Source organism: Equus przewalskii, chromosome 17 (genome assembly GCF_037783145.1).
Source record: "Equus przewalskii isolate Varuska chromosome 17, EquPr2, whole genome shotgun sequence".
Lineage (NCBI taxonomy): Eukaryota > Metazoa > Chordata > Mammalia > Perissodactyla > Equidae > Equus > Equus przewalskii.
In genome coordinates, this window is record NC_091847.1 from 23754186 (window position 1) to 23771557 (window position 17372).

Here is a 17372-nt window from a genome sequence, read left to right on the forward strand (position 1 = left end):
TCACTTTGGGTCTGCTCAAATTCTAGAAAAGATCTCATCAGAGCAATGAGCAGCAACTCGTGATACAAACATCGACATATGCACACAGCTTTCTGTTTTCAAAATGCCAACTCAGCATAGAAGAAGTGATATGCTTCCTGGATCAATATAGGACTTTAATCTGGCATTTTTCAAAACACTAAATTTAATATTTATAAAAATAAGGATTTGGAAATGCTGCTATTTTCTAAAATAATTTCAATTGGGCCAACTTCAACTTCAGCTGGAAAAAAATATATATACATATATATTCCCATTTAAGAATAGAAAATTACTTGGAAGGAAGGAAAAAGAAGACAAATCTTAGCTAATTTTTGTTGAATGACTACTAGATGCCAACCACTACCTAGATTTTACATATATTATCTCATTTGATTCTCATGATAGTTATATTTGTGTGTGTGTCTGTGTATAAAACCAATTAGGAAATCAATGCTGTTGAAATCTCTGAAGAATTCATGTTTACCTTTGACAGAAGTCTAAAGGGCTACATTTCTGTCAGCACCATAGAGGCAGTTAGAATTATTATTGCCCAGTGGCTGGTGAGCCAGCAAATTACTTCTGGTAGTGCAGAGCTCTAGACACAATGGAAAAGCAAGAGAATCTGAGGATTGGAGGGACGTAACAGAGATACTGGCTAAGAAGGTAAGCAGGAGGCGGGAACTAAATAATAGGTAATAGAAGAGTGTTTCATGAGCCTGGGTGCATATTAGAATTATATGTACACCTTTTAAAAATACCTATACTTGAGCCTCCATTATAATTCAATTGGTTGTACAGGGCACAATAAAGCTCTCCAGGTGTAATGGGTTGAATTGCATGTATTGAAAAGATATGTCTAAACCTAAACCTGGTACCTGTGAATGCCACCTTCTTTAGAAATAGAGTCTCTGGAGATGTAATTAGGTTAAGGATCTCCAGATGAGAGCATCCTGGATTAAAGGCAGGCCCTAAATCCAATGACTGCTGTCCTTATAAGAGAAAGGAGAGGGACATTCGACAGAGCCAGGGAAGAAGGCCATGGGAAGATGGAGACAAGAGATTGGAGTTATGCTGCCACAGGCAAGGAGAGTCAGGAGCCAACAGAAGCTGGAAAAAACAAGCAAAGTTTCTCTTTGGAGGAGGCGCTGATGATATCTTGATTTTTGACTTCTAGCCTCCAAAACAGTGAGGGAATAAATTTCTGTTGTCTTAAGCCATCGTGTTTGTGGCAGTTTGTTGCAGCAGCCCTAACAAATTCTAATTTGTAGGGAATGTTGAAATCACAGAGTTTAAATTTCTCTGGTCTTGTTTTAGGATAAGAATCACATGAGGTACTTTTCCCAAAATACAGATTTCTGGACTCTATGCATGACCTCCTGAATGGGAATCTTTGGGGAAGGGGAGTAGAAGGCTGGGAATCTTGTCAGTTACAAGCACCTGGTGATTCACATCCTCGAGCAAGAAGTCTGGGAAATGCTGAGTTAGGTCAAGGAAGTAAAAGCTGCTTTTAATAATTTCTGCCTGTGGCTTTTAATATACCCCACCAGGGTTTGCTTAACCTCCCACTCCTCTGCATACAGAGGCTTATAAGTCAAGTATGAACAAAGAGGGAATTGTAACCAGACAAATGGAAAAGCATGTCTCATACCTATAAGAATAACAAGAATACAACAGAAGTTTGCATCCCATTTCTAAACAAAAATAATAAGGATCTTTAAATATAAATGTATGGAACAAGACAAAACAGAACAAGACCATCTGGCATACCAAGCATAAATTTGCAGGACACAGGCCGGAAAAAGAGCTTCTCAATTTGTCTGGTTTCCATCATTTTAGTAAAAGTAATTATTGCCAGATTGGAGATGTAAGGACAAACAGATTTGAGAGGAAATTAAAGCTCTAAATCACAGAAAAATATAACACCTAATTGCTAAAAATGAGTTTATCTTCATATTGAGACACGTTATCAAACATATAATAAAACCTCAAACATTTTTGATCTTAGAATATTGACAGTGATTTCAGAATAAGGGAAGATGAAAAAGATGAATGAAAGCTGGAAAATGGAAAATAATATTATCCCAATTCCAAAAATGAGTGAAAATTCGGAAACTATGGAGAGGTAAAGTTTACATATATCTCCAATAATAATTCTGTATGAACTCATTAACATATTATTTTGTCAACATTTTTAAAGAGACTATTTGCCAAACTAACTTCATTTATTTGCTAGACAATTTTTAGATAAGTATATTTCATGAAAATGCCAAAAACAGAGTGCTTCTGTATTTTTAGCAATATTTTTGAGAAACCTTATGATGATAAATGAAAGTATCAAAAAGCAAGATGATGGTAAATTTAAGTGGATGAGTACTCGCTTCAAAACCGTATCCACAGAGTTTTAATTATGGGATGAATTTTCCCCAGAAGGATGTTTTTAATTGCTCACCAAGAGGTTCGTGCCTTTGTCACCATGATTTGGTTACAGCCTTCAAAGCTATGTTTATCAAATGTTTAAATTACACAAAACTAGAAGACGTCATTAGTATTATGGATTCAAAACTGCAAAATTGCAGGGAGCTAAGAGTTACAGGAGGATGGAGGTAAGAGTAACAGTTTGGAGTGGAAAAGACCCCACCTATGTTCATATTCTGAAATATATGGATAAGGAAGAATCATATCAAAGGAAACAAAATAATTTTGAAATCTACACATTGAAAGTACCCAAAAAGAGTGATCTAGTCTAGAAGAAAAGCTTAGATATTTTAATTAACCAGAAACTCAACCTGTGAGTTACATGCCAAGGCTGACACCCAAGACTGCTTTAACAGAAGCAGGTAGTAATCCCACTATGATCTGTTGCAAAAATATCACATATGGGGTACTATGTTCTGTTCAATTCTAGGCCTGAATTTTTTAAATTGTGGTAAAAACACATAAAATTTACATTTTAACCATTTTTAAGAGTACAGTTCAGTAGTGTTAACCCTATTCACATTGTTGTGCAATAGATCCCTAGAACTTTTTCATCTTGCAAAACTGAAACTCCATACCCATTGAATACCAACTCCCCATTTTAGGCCATTCATTTTACTAAGGTCATTGAAAATCCAAGCGTATGCATAGTAGGGTAATTGGTAGGGACAGAGATGACAAATGGTCATGTAAGGAAATTTGAACAAAGTGATGTGTTTAACCTGTAAAAGAGAAGGCTTACATAGACAAGATGGTGTTTTTGGTGATCTAAAGAGTGATCCTGTGGACAAGGTTATAGATTCACACTGTAGCTTCACAGGACAGAGAAAGTCCTAGTGAGTAGAATCTTTAGGAACACAGATGTTGACTCCACAAAAGAGGAATATTCTGACAATTCATTACTGTCCAACAGTAGAATTCATTACCCTGTGAAATGGCCAGTCCATTGTTTCTGAAATTATTCAAACAAGAGCTAGGTAAACATCCCTGAGACGAGTTTTAGAGGAATTCTTATATTGGATGAGAGGCTGAATTATATAACATCTACAGACAACAAGCAAAGTCTGTGATTCTCTGGAATAGAAAACTAGGAGTGAATGAGCCTGAGATCCAATGCTTGCCACATCTATTAATTCATTCTGCAACTCTGGACATACAATGTTCAGTGCTTCAGTTTCCTTATTTATAATGTGAGGGGCTAAAATGGGTGGTTTTTCTTATTCCTTCTAAATTTCCATGCATTGAATAAACTTGTGTGCTTATTTGCATTGGTAGGCATGTGCCTCCCTGCTTTAGCAGGAAATAGGAAGGGAGAAAGGGAGACAGAAGAGAAAGAAAAACTGATTGAGTGAGTTAAGTAAACAAATACATGTAATAGTGGAATTCTTCCTTTTGCCGTGGCACTGACCCACTTAGATCCAATACTAGCAACAAGGAGAAGCTAAATGCCCCCACATTCTATAGAGAGAACCCAGTATTTGGAGCCCTTCCTTATAAGAGGAGAGTACTCCACAAGTCAACCTTATGTAGAAACCGTATTCAAGGGAAGGAGGCTCCATGAGAATCATTCACGAAATTTTACTGCTGCATAAAAAAAGGGAACTGATAGGATGCTGCTCAGGAAGTAGAATTATCATTTTACCCAGCATCTAGAGAAGAAGAAAACCCTGGAGAGAAGTGGCAAGTCCAAGAGATGGGTCATCAAGAGAGCAGCCTGATCACGTTTGGGAGAGCAAAAAAGTGGACCCAGCAAAAGATAGCAACTGTTTTTTTTTTATCATAACAGTAATGCAACCAAGAGAGCAGCCTACTAAGCAACAGCGATTCTAGCAACTATAGACCACCTGTGGTGGGAATGATGAGGGATGGAGATAAAAGAGATCTGGGTCTTGATGTGAGGGAATTCTGAAGAAGGGAGAAGGAAAAGCAAAAGAAAGAGGAGGTTCAAGGAGCTCTAAAGAGAAGTGAGACCTCAGGCCTCTCTGAAGATCTCACATAAGAGCCTCTCAAGAGAGCTGTATTTCTCATGTGCCACAGGGCTGTGATATTCAGAGAACCAGAGAGAAGTTTACCACTAGACCTTCTTAAAAAGATGTTACCTATTTTCTCCATCTGTCCTCTCTGCCAGAAGAACTCAGACTAGAAGTGAGGAGAAGTAGAGAGTGAAAAAACAGAACACATTCTCCTCTCATCCCAGTTCCTAGAATCTCAAGTCTAGATGGCAATGGGGGAGGAGAGAGCTCTGACTAAGATATAATACTGGAATTTCGAAGTCGGTTGGATCAAGTTATAGAATCTAAAAGTTACCAGTCATTGGGTCTGCCAAGAGGTTATTAAGGAATGACAAAGCAGTGGAAAGCAGTGCTTGGCAATAATCACATTTTGTCACTGCTCCACTGGGTTAATGATCCTCATTAAATTTGTTACACACATATACAGTTTTTTCTTGCAAAATTAAAAAATAATAATGTTAAACTTAATCAGGAACTTTGTTTTCTAACAATGTAGTTGAAAATATCTGCTGCAACATACCCTGATTTAACTGGGAAATGATTTCTTTTTGATAGCTCGCTCTCTCTTCTTGCTTGTGTCTCATCCTTGCCCATTCTCTTTCTGATACTCTTTGCTCCTTAGTTATGTGGAGTAAAATTATAAGTACACTTACAAGTAAGATTCCAGATACCTGAGACAGAATTCTACTATCTTTAAAGATTTAAAAGAGGAACATTCATAAAACGGAGTAATATTAACTTTGCAAATTTTAGTGGATTTTTATTTATATTCCATTGAATGGTTTTTAAATCTTTCAACAAACTTTGTATATTTTCTGAAGTTAAACTCTTTGAACAAACCAGAAGTTACCAATTCACATTAAGGGATATTTATTAAAAAATAATAATAAATGTAAGCTATGTTGAGATATTTGGAAGAGAGAACGACCCCAAAATTGTTAAAGTTTAAAATAAACCAGCATACTGTTTTTGATCTTGAAATGTCCAAGAGGCAAAATGTGAGTTTGAAATATTCTTATGTTTAATCATGAAATACTCATATTTAATGCTGTAATTTGGAGATGGCAAGAAAATTTGTCTGGATACTCACTTCCATCCTGGTTTTGCATATATAATCATAATTATGTCATTAAGTGCATGTAAGATAAAATCAAATATGAAAGGTGTTCCCTTAAATCAGTGGATCCTAAAGTGTGGTCCCTGGACTGGTAGCATGAGCATCAACTTGGGAATTTGTTCGAAATGTAAATTCTTGGATCCCATCAAAGATCTAGAGGATCCGAGACTCTGGGAATGGGTCCCAGCATTCTGTTTTTAACAAGCCCTCCAGGAGATTCTGATACTTGTTTAAGTTTGAGAACCACTGCCTTAAGTACAGTTCTCAGACTTGAGTGCACATTCATACCACTTGGAAAACATTAAAAACACTAAATCTTGGGTCCCACACTCAGAGATTATTTAATTAGTCTGAGCTGAGGCGTGGGCAGGTGATTTTAAAGCTCCTCAGGTGATTCTTTTATTGACAGCTAAAGTTGAGAACCAATGCTAAATCATATCTTTGTCATGAGATTGACCATTTAGTTCCTCGACACACAGTTCACTTCTAACACAGGCTTCACAATTTTAGCATATCCTCTCTTATTTGCAGCACCAATTTACACAGTCTCCTTTCTACACATGAAGACAACTAAAAAAGTTCAAAGATGGCTTAAAGATTAAGGGAGAATTCTCAAGGGCCTTCCCAATTGTCTGAGTGTTTGCCCACATATAGTCTCAACCTAAAATGAGCAATTAGCTTGTTGTAAAGGGAAATGCAAGTAAAATGAATCAGGTTTGTAAACAGGTGCTAGTGAATTCTACTGAAAATTTGACCCTCAGTGCAGTACCTTCAGCTACTAATTACTACCAGAAGCGTTTCTAATCATGGGTTTCGCATATTTTCAAATCCAAATTTTAATATTATTTTCAGTGTAAAACAGTAGTTATTAAACATAACAGAGGCTGCTCATGGAGCTGAAGTGTAAAAAAAAAAAGTAATTGCAGTCTCCTAGTAGGATTAAACCTATGGGAACTTGGCTAGTTCCAATGGGAAAAATGAAATATGATCTGTCCAAATTTTATAATGATGCTTAATAAAACTGGGAATTAGTTAAACCTATATTCATTTCTAGATTATTGCCAAGTAGATTGACTGCTTTTTGTAAAAAAATACAGTGAATTAAACAATTTATAATATTTTGTCATATTGTATTCAGTGCAGAGATAATTTCTGTTATGAAAGAAATCTATGCCATTCTCTCCTACAACTTGAAGAGTGAGATTGTGCCTACCGAGCTTCATTATCAGCTTCTCTACTCCATAGATTTTGATTTAAAATGACAATCTGAAAGATAAATGTATGTTACTAAAGAGAAGACCATGTTTGGAGAGACACAAGTTTCTCAGATTGTAAAAGGGAAACAGCACTGAGACTAACACATGTGGTTTATTATCACTTTTTAAGATTGGGCTATCATTCAGAACTGAACTATATCTGACAACTAAATTTCACAATGTCTTTATATCCAGTGATGTACCATAGGCATCTGCACCAGCTTGCAAGTGCCGATTTTCAAATTTTCAAGGACTCAGTTTTTCTGTCAGTTGTTAAACACACAGTCATTATGGAAAAAAATTATATAAATTTATGATTAAATAAATAATGTTGAAAACAAGGGGAATAAATACTCAAGGTTCATAATTTCCTAATTATTTTGCTTTTGAAGTTATTTACATCTACTATGTAAATTGTGTATCTGTAACGTGAAAATATTGCATATTGGTATGCATATCTTTTCCAAGTCCACATTCAGACAGTCATGTTGACAACTTGATATTGGCCGTGGTCAAAGTATTTACATCACAATAATAGGCAAACACTAGATCAGGGATCCTCCCCACCAGGAGATGTTAAAAGATTTACCAACATGCCAATTAATAAAATTCCTTATAGATATTATGTGCATTTAAATAAGATATTCAAGGATATGTATAATTGCAGTATCTGCCCCCTATTTGTACCCTATCCATGGCTCCCAAACAAAATCAACTTGAAATGGCTGAGTTTTAGGTTCAATCATACCTGGATTCATACCCCGGTTCTGCTATTTTTTAGCCTTGCGATCTCAAGCAAATTACTAAATGTCTCTAAATTTTGATTCCCTTTTCTGTAAAATGTGGATGGTAATATGTTTCTCATATATTTGTTGTAAAGATTCAATAAGAAAATATGTGTCTGGACCCCCTCTAATCCCTCTTTTCCACACCTAATGAAAAGGATGTACGTTTACTGGTATGATTATTTCAATTATTATTGAAATTTTAGGATTTTTTTTCCTCCTTTTGAGTCAAATAAATTATCATTAAAATAAAGGTCTTATTCCAGACCTATTACCAAAAACAAGATAGATCAAAGACCTACTTGAAGTTCTCTAAGGAGCTCATTATTATTTTCCTACTCTATATTGTTTTCATGACATTTCTTATCTGAATTGGGACTCTCATTCCAGGGCTTCTCTGTATTTAACGTTTTCGGGTTGCTTGTCATTTTTCTGGTACATTCTGGATGAAGATGCTGAGAACAGAAAAGAAATCAAATTTTCCTCAAAAATAGAGCCACCTAGAAGCAGACCCAGCCATCTTTTGGACCATATGATTAGTCTGGACATTGGAAAGGAGAGAGAATATACTGTTCAACCCTCTTTATTGGCTAGGCTTTGGAAATTCTGCACGTAAAATGTATGATGAATTGTTATTGTGTGATTCTCTATTGCTTTCTTCTTCAACACCGCTATTGTCTTCTTTAAATGTCAAATCGTACTACTTACTTTAAACTTTATTTAGAGGTTATAAACTCAAATGTCTACAGGGACTTAAAGTTCAGTATAAGAAAATTTTTAAAGGAAAGAGTTAGGTAAACAGAGAATGTATTGCCTAAATAGAGCCATTTAAATTGAGGGATAAACAAACCCCCACATTTTCCACCTGTTAGAATTATTATAACATGGAATTAAATTATTAAAAATATATACTCAATTGCATAATATTTTTAATAAATGTGCTAAGCATGTCTAATATGTTTCCCCATAATAATTTTAAAAATTCATAAGGCATGCCTGAAATAAAGCACACATCTTAGAAAATCTGGTTCACTCCCTTGTTATGTTTCACTATACATTAACAAGATAAATGATAAACTATATCGATATACAGGTACAAATGAGAGTAATTAAATTTGCAACTTTATGTAACAATAAATTTTACTAGTTTTCAAAAGTAGGAGGAATAATGGAAAGTGACCAGGAATTTTGCCATTAACAAAATGTCTTAAACTAACAACAGTTTTTCCCTTGAGAATCATATATCTATAGAAATGAAACAAGTGGTTTACCAACTATGTAATCTCCACCCATATTGTTTATTACTCCAAGAACATAACACATGCATGTCAACAAGAAACAGGTCCTTCTCACTTACTCCAAATCTTACTCAATGAGTTACTCTGTTTGAAAAATTTAATCATTATAGGCATAAGATTAATAATGAACATTGGAGAATGTCCTGTTAGCCTTATAATAATCACTTTCTAATAAATTCTGCAATGTTTGGATCCATTTATTGTAACCGAGGATATGGTTACTGCCTCATGAATGGGATATATTTTGAAGTTATCATGAAAGGACACACTCAGGCCCAAAACGTAGTAATGAAAAGTAGCAGATCTCCTGCCTTGTCAACTTGTATTTGCAAATAAGTAAATAGCCTTTTAAGAGAGATTATAGTGATAGAATCTTGTATCTGACACAGTTGCTGCTAACAGCATGTTTCACTCACAACTTACCACAAGATGCCATTTCGTCTGTCTGGTCACCACAGTCGTCTTCCCTGTCACACAGCCATGCTCTGGGAATGCAGCGTCCGTTTCCACAAGAAAACTGGTCCACCTGGCATGTTCTGGCTGTGATGATCAATTAATGTACAAAGAATAAATTTATAGGTCTTTCGAACAACATTAAAGATAAAATAAATCATGCAATATCTCTTTTATACACAAGATACTATATTGCTCTATTAGATAAAATATTTTAAAAGTAATTTTTTATTTAATTTTTGACAATGCCAGCTTGCTTATCTTCTCTAAATTTCACATGCTTTGCCCTTCAATTAAAGTGACTGCTAAGTGACAAGATATTCAGTAATCCTCACACACTTCCATAAATGAAGTTATGAATTCATTATTTAAAAATTTTTGCCTGGCACATGCTTATGAATATACGGTTGAATGAAATTTCATCCAAATTTTAATTAACAAAAAAGAATTTTGCATAGCATTTGCCCGTAAACCAAGAAAACGTTTGCTGTAATGTAGGAGGAAGGATTTGGAGAGCATCTCAGAGCATCCAGTTTCTAATCATGGGGTCAAAATTGTCCTTTTCCTCTAACATTTTCAAAGAATTTATTTCTTCATCTCTAAATGATCCAACGTACAGAGTGAGAAGGCAGAAAGTATTTTCTAAAACATATATTTAGCCTTAAGATAGATTTTTTTAACTTACTTTTCAGCACAGTTATATAAAAATGTATAACTTTTTAATCAAAGTATATTAATGAACTTGCCGTGGCCTCTCTTAAGGGTTTCAGTGCACACACACAAGAACCTTATTTTCTTTGTTACCCAAAGGCAGTGGTTGAAAATTATTTAGTAAAGGGGTTATTTCTACAAGGACTTTGATTGCCTTTTTCTATTACAACCAGGTCAACTTTTGAAAGCATGAAAGCCTAGATAGCTTCCCTAATTCTTTTCCCAGGCTTTAGGTTGTTACATACTTAGTTATTTTAAAATGTTTCACTTTCTTTTGTTGTTTCTTTGTCCGTCTGAGCTTAATCTGTCTACATGAGTATTAATCTGTCTTCATGAGTATCAGTATCTCAGCCATCCTTTCTCTTTATTGCATCAGAGAAAGGAGTGGGAAGTCTTGGGAACAGGATACTCAGACCTATCAATATTTGGGTTAGATGAGGAACAATTAGGGTCTGGGTTTCTGTGGCTATGATAAGAGAACATTGCTTACTTTGTAGATTTCCTCTTGTTTCCTGGCCTTGAGAATCATAAGGATGTGTTTCTGATTCATCAAAACACCCTGTGACCTTGGATACTCATGGTTGGTATAAAAGAGAGTGGTTCAAAGCCAAATCATCCAAACACACTAAAATGGCTTTCCATAAATCAGGTATCATTTAAAATGATTGCTTAAAAGTTGCATAGTAATTGGGGGCTGGCCCCGTGGCTGAGTGGTTAAGTTCGTGCGCTCCGCTGCAGGCAGCCCAGTGTTTCGTTAGTTCGAATCCTGGGCGCGGACATGGCGCTGCTCATCAGACCACGCTGAGGCAGCGTCCCACATGCCACAACTAGAAGGATCCACAACGAAGAATATACAACTATGTACTGGGGGGCTTTGGGGAGAAAAAGGAAAAAATAAAATCTTAAAAAAAAAAAAAGTTACATAGTAATTATCTTAAGCAAAGTGTACTTGTAATGTAAAGATGTATATTCATTATTAGTGAATACTTAAAGATTACTTCAGAAAAACAAATGAAAACATTAGTGGTTTGCTTTGATATATTAGATTGGATATATCATGTCTATTCCTAGTGTCTATAATTAGAAATACCAGGAAAATTATTATACCATGTATTTCGCTTTCTTTATGTGGATAAGGGTCCCTAATCTAAAATATTTTATGTAATATTAAATTTTTCCCATTTTGCAAATTGATAATTTGTTTTAAATGAACAGATTTTAAGTATCCCAACAAACACATATGCTTCTGAAGTTTTCAATCTTGAAATTTAAAGTAGGATTAAATATTTTTATGTTGTCTCATTTGGCTAATTCTACTGATTTTCTGTCAAATTATAAATCAACAAAGTTCCTAGGTAGTTTTAATAACACTGTGTTTACTTAGAAATATTAGGTATATATTTGCACTAGCCTAGAGAAGGATGAAGATGTTGACATTAGTTTAGTTGCTGGTAAAGGCAGGGCATAGATGTGTGAGGGAGATTAATAATGTTTTTTCTTCCATGTCTCTGTATTGTTTCACTACTTGCACTAAATGCTTTTTACCTTTTGAAAAGTTTTAAGAGAAATTTAATGAGGGTTTCCCTTGCAATTGTTCCTCCCTCCTTTCTTTTGTTCTTTCCTTTCTTCCTCTCTCCCTCCCTCTTTTCTTTTCCTTCTCTCCAATTTTCTTTCTGTCCTACATGTCTCCTTTCTTCCCTCATTCCCTATTCCATTCCTTCAGTCTTTCTTGTTTTCTTGCTTTAAAGAAAAAGATATCAAATATCTTCATCTTCAGTTAATTCTAATTGACCCCACAAAAAGAATATATCAATCAAATTTTCCAATACAGTTTTCTTTTATTTGATATTCTTATGCCACTGTACTCTCTCCTAATTGTTCAAGTTTAATTCTAGCAAGTTTTCTCAGATTGTTTTCTTTCATTGGGAAAGTCCTGGTGATTAGAGAGGAGAATGGGAAAGAACTCCTAAGAGCCTGTCTCACATTGTGCATGACCTATCTCACATTGTGATGGTGTGAGAATTTGTGACGGTGTGAGAATTCATTAACTCTGAAGCTCGAAAAACTTTATGACCTATTACTCCAAAGAGTATTTACTGTCATTATTGAGGCATAGTATGCCCTGAAAATATATGAATTCATTGTCTGTTCTAATTATGGATAAAACGATCTGCTTAGGCTACCAGGCAAATTTAACTGATTTCAGATGAGAAAGATGTAGACAAATCTACAAGGATTGTCTGTCTACGTGATATAATCAGACTGACTAAATTATCACTTTCTAATCACTGGATTTGTATCAAGAAGACACAACCTTTACTTTTTCAGTTTTGTCTCCATCACATCTAAGTAGTTTGGAGGTGAGATTAGCAGAGCTGCCCCAGAAGACTAATTTTGTAGCAAACGCTGCTCTAATGAAGAGGAAATTTACACCTCCTCAGTGGAATTATTTATCTAGCAGTGAGTCAGAAATCCACTGTCACAATGTGAATTTTTTCTACCCATCACTAATTATGCTTCTCCTGCAGCCATGTAGCAGTGTGAAATCCCACAAGGCACAGAACAAAAAGGAGGAGGAGGAGAAGCACAGAGTGTAACACATTATTCCTAAACTTTACCTTCGCTATACTTCAAGCAAATCATTCTATTCTAAACAAAGTCTATGTCATATCAAAATACACTCTTTATGTTGGTAAAAAAAAAAAGTCTAATTTTTTAATACATTGGGTTTCTTAATGCAACTATATCTATCTAGTTTGAATTTAGTCAGAATTTGTGGAGGATACGAGAAGAATAAACATTACAGAATCTAACCAGAGTTCTGGGCTGTGGGAAAATGCTGTGTGAAATTGCCTAGGCTTGAATCCAAGAATTATCATGTTGCTATGAGAAAAAAGAATTTCAAATCTAACTACTTCTCATCTTTGGCCTCTGGATCTCCCTCATAAGTAGATAAAAATATTTTTTTCTCTTGAGGGAGAACAACTACCAAGCCCCTGACTGTCAGCCCTTTCCTGTCCCCCGTGTATAGCAGTTTCCTCTTCCAGGCACTCTCCAAACCTCTGGCTTCTTTTCAATTCATTTTATCTTCCACAATCTATGCCAATCAATCATTCATTTTTTTCTAATAAAGTATTTCTATTACCTAGAAAAGCATTGAGAATAATATCAACACCTGTTTGCCATCATATAGCCATATCAAATCAATATTTTTTCTGTATTTACTACAGAATTTTTTGCTTTATTTAAGAAAGAAAGGTATTATAGTTACAATTGAAGTCCCTTATGCAATTTTTGAATCACATTTCCTTCTCTAGAGGTAACAACTATCCTTAATTTGTTTTCGTTTTTCATTTCCAGACATACTTTTAATCCTATTCTTACACATTTATAAATCAGTAAGCATACATCGAATTGCTTTGTTTTCTTTTGCTTTTGCTTTGTTTTGTTTTTGCTGAGGAGGATTAGCCCTGAGCTAACATCTGTCCCAATCTTTCTCCACTTTATATGTCAGTCACTGTCACAGCATGGCTGATGAATAGTGTAGGTCTGCACCCAGCATCCGAACCCATTAACCTGGGCCGCTGAAGCACAGCATGCCAAACTTAACCACTATGCTATGGGGCTGGCCCCTTGTTTTGTACTTTTATATTTCATATAAATGGTACTAAATTGTTTATATTCTGCAACTCATTTTTTTAACATTGTTTTTGAAATTCATTCCCATTGATATCTGAGTTCTAGTTTATTCATTTAAATTATGAATAGCATTCCATTACGTGATTATAGCACAATATATCCATTCTCGTATTAATGGGCATTTGAGTTGTTTCTAAATTTTCACTATTACCATCATAAGGGAAAAGAAATTCTTCTTCAGGTCTCCTTGTGTGCAGGTGTTAGAGTATAAACCTAAAAATGTAGTTGCGAAGTGCAAAGCATGCACATCTTTACATGGATTGGATTCGGCCAAACTGCTTTCCAATGTAGAAAATCAGTTTACACACCCACCAAGAGTGTATGACAGTTCCTTTTTTTCCACAACTTTGCCAATGCTTGGTTTTATCAGATTATTTATTTTTCCTAATTAAATGGATTGAACTGTTATTTAGGTGTTTTTCTTATGCTTTTTTTCCTTAAGGCTTAGCTTGGACATCACCTCCTTCAGGAATCCTTCCAAGATAGCTAAGAACTAAATTAGTTGTTCTTCCTATATCCTCCCATGTAGTTCAACTTGGCGCCTTGAATATTGCATTAGAATGGCCTGTTTACATGTCTTTCCATCTTCACTCTTAGCTTCTCAAGGAAAGGTATTGTGTATTTTTCCTCATCCTATCTCCAATGCCATGATAAATATTTATTGAATTAGTTGCTTTATGAAGGAGAAATCCCAAAAGAACAAATAGGAAATTGATTTCTTGTAGAAAAGGATTTTCTTTTAGATGTAAAGTAGTCACCATGCTAAAGGCTACTGGACAGTGGATCAATTACAAAATAATCCCCCGATGGGAAATCTTTTATCTAGGATACATGTCTATGTATATGCCTGTATCTAGAAATGCATAGAAATGATCCAGCCAAGGACATAATCCAATGAATTTACCATATCTTTCCAAGATGATGAGCTATGTGACTTATTTATTTATTTTGGTAAAACAAAATGGAAATACATCAAAACACAACAGCATGTTGTGAGCACTTAGTTTTCAAAACTAAGCACTAGTTTTCAAAACTAACATGAAGCACTTAGTTTTCAAAACTAAAAGGCATATTTATTTTTCTCTTTGTTCTTTTTATTCAGTTTCTTAAGGTGTGCAGTAAACATAGCTATCATAAATATATCAACAAGAAGACCTAGTACTGAGTGACAGACCTCAGCTGACATCACTTAAAGTGGCACTTGAGGTGTAAGTAAGTTGTGTTCTATTTCCTAGAGGACTACAGGCCTGGAGTGTCTTAGAAATCTTACTAATTAGGATTGATATTGTTTTATCTGCTCTTATACATAGCATTTCCGTTTTTACTGCTATAAGTAGCTAGTCTATCCTCAATACCCCTGTAAAAGTCATATAGAAACAAGTAAATCTTAAAAACATAATAGAAATGAAGCAGACATGATGTGATTAATTAAGTCAGCAATACCTTTTATTTTAAGGTGAAAGCAGATCTATCTGTTTAGGATGTAATGAAGCATAGTCACTGAATTGAACCTTAACCTTAAAAGAATAATAATTGCACTAGCTTAGAAAGATGCTTTACCGTAAATTATAGCCATATTGTAAGGGCAACCTGGGCAAAGTTAAATTGACCAGACCTAAAATTCTAGCTAATCCTCAGGATAACATAGTTTGATAAAAAGAGCAATGGCCTTGGAGACAGAACTCATGGACTGAGTTTCCCCTGAACGCTTACCAATGATGTGAGTAAGGCAAGTCCCTTCTCCAATGCTTCATCTATGAAATGAATGAACTTGAAGGCAGGGACCTAGGACCAGATGGTCTCTAGATGTCCCTTAGAAAGTCTTTTGTAAAACAACTTTACAAGACACACAAAATATCTTGAAAATAGATCAGTTACTCTAAAATATTGGATCAAGCTTTTAATCAAGGGACAAGAGAATAACCAACTCATGGAGCCTCAGGAAATATGTCACTATGGAAAAAATTGAATATAAGATGAGGGTTAAGATTATGGAATGGTAACTGCTTTGTTCTTGTCATTGTTGCTTAGGACATGGTAAAAAGCTCTTTGTAAACATTTCTAGTTAATTTATATATGAGGTACAGAGAGGTACAAGTCTTTCCAAGAGAAAACCAGTAGCAAAACCAAGAGTACAAACCAGGTTTCTTGACCTCAGTCTTTTCTCTAGATGCTGCCTCTACAGTTTTCACTAATAGTTTATAATAATTTTTATTTAGTAAGCTTATTTTGGCAAATAGAGAAAGCAAGAAGGTTGATATGTTTTGATGTTGCTGTACATGATGATTAAAAATCTATTTTTACTGATCATATCAATATAAGTCATCAAATATACTATATTTTCTTCATCATTTAAAGAGAAGCACCGGCTATTGCTACTCACTATCATTTTTCAATACTTATCTGACTAATAATGACCTTTCTGGCACTCTGTTGTAACCTGTACCACAAGCTGTATATTCCCATTCAGTGGGAATCTGGCTGGGGATTCAAAGATTTATTACAATGGGATAAATAATATGGAAATATAAATAGGCTTAGTGGTCTTGGGACTTCATGAAAAAAAAAACCTAAGCTACATCACATAAATAATGTGCCAGGAACGGGAAACTATTCACAGAGGTATTCTACAGCAGACTAAATAAAATACATAAATTATTTTTTCAAGGTAAAAAAAAAATAGTTCTTCTTGTGAGATGGCCTACATCACAGCATGCTAACAAACCTCAACCTCCACTGCCAAGTAAGATTTAGCAGGGACAAGTCTTGTCCAAGTAGTAAATTGACAGTCAACCCATATGGATAGATAAAGTGCCAAATTACTTTGGAAAGCAGAGTCATGCCCAAAGATTAAGTAAAAGATAATTTGTATTCTAGCTTTTCAGGCCTCAAACTGAATTCACTTACTACTGCAATAATCAGATCATCAGCACTAGGAAAGTTCAGTTTACTTCAAAGCATTGACCTGCATTTTTATGAAAACTAACTTTGGAAGAGATTTAAGTGTGTGTATATATATCCAAACAAACCTTTACCTGCGCAAGTTTGATTGGATTCATCTTCATTGCTCCCACAATCATTAGCTCCATCACAAAGCCATCTCTTGGGGATACAGCGATTATTCTTGCATTTAAACTGATCATCAGGACAGCTATGATTGACTGGGATGGGGGGGATGGAGGGAGAGGACAAGTAAGTTTAATGATTTAAATTGGATAAAATTAGGATTATTATAGATAGTTATGGAAAAGTTACAGTAATAATAATATAGTACAATAAATGCCATAACTTCTGTCATTCACTGTCTCATATCTTATAGAAAATATTAATATTCTAGGCTCTGTTAAAATGTAACATTTTCATAGAGGACATCAAGTAATTAAATCTTATATAAAAAGAAACTATTCACTTTTAATGTCTTCACTAAAATCAACTATATCACTAATTTGTTTTCCCATTCCTTATCACAATAGGTGACTCAATTTCAGAATTTTTACCAAAAATATTTAAAATTAACCTCAAATTTTAATGTGAAGCCTAACAAG

At 34.8% G+C, this 17372-nt stretch overlaps 1 protein-coding gene across 4 annotated transcripts in view; it reads right to left on the minus strand.

The window, feature by feature from the left end:
* LRP1B (LDL receptor related protein 1B) overlaps window positions 1-17372 on the minus strand; it is a 1824802-nt gene that overhangs the window by 699009 nt on the left and 1108421 nt on the right. For all 4 annotated transcript variants that reach the window (XM_070581263.1, XM_070581262.1, XM_070581261.1 and 1 more), the window contains 2 exons: window positions 16863-16988; window positions 9388-9504 (listed from right to left, as the gene is read on the minus strand). In XM_070581263.1, the coding sequence (XP_070437364.1) occupies window positions 9388-9504; window positions 16863-16988 (243 nt within the window). The remainder of the gene's footprint in view (window positions 1-9387; window positions 9505-16862; window positions 16989-17372) is intronic.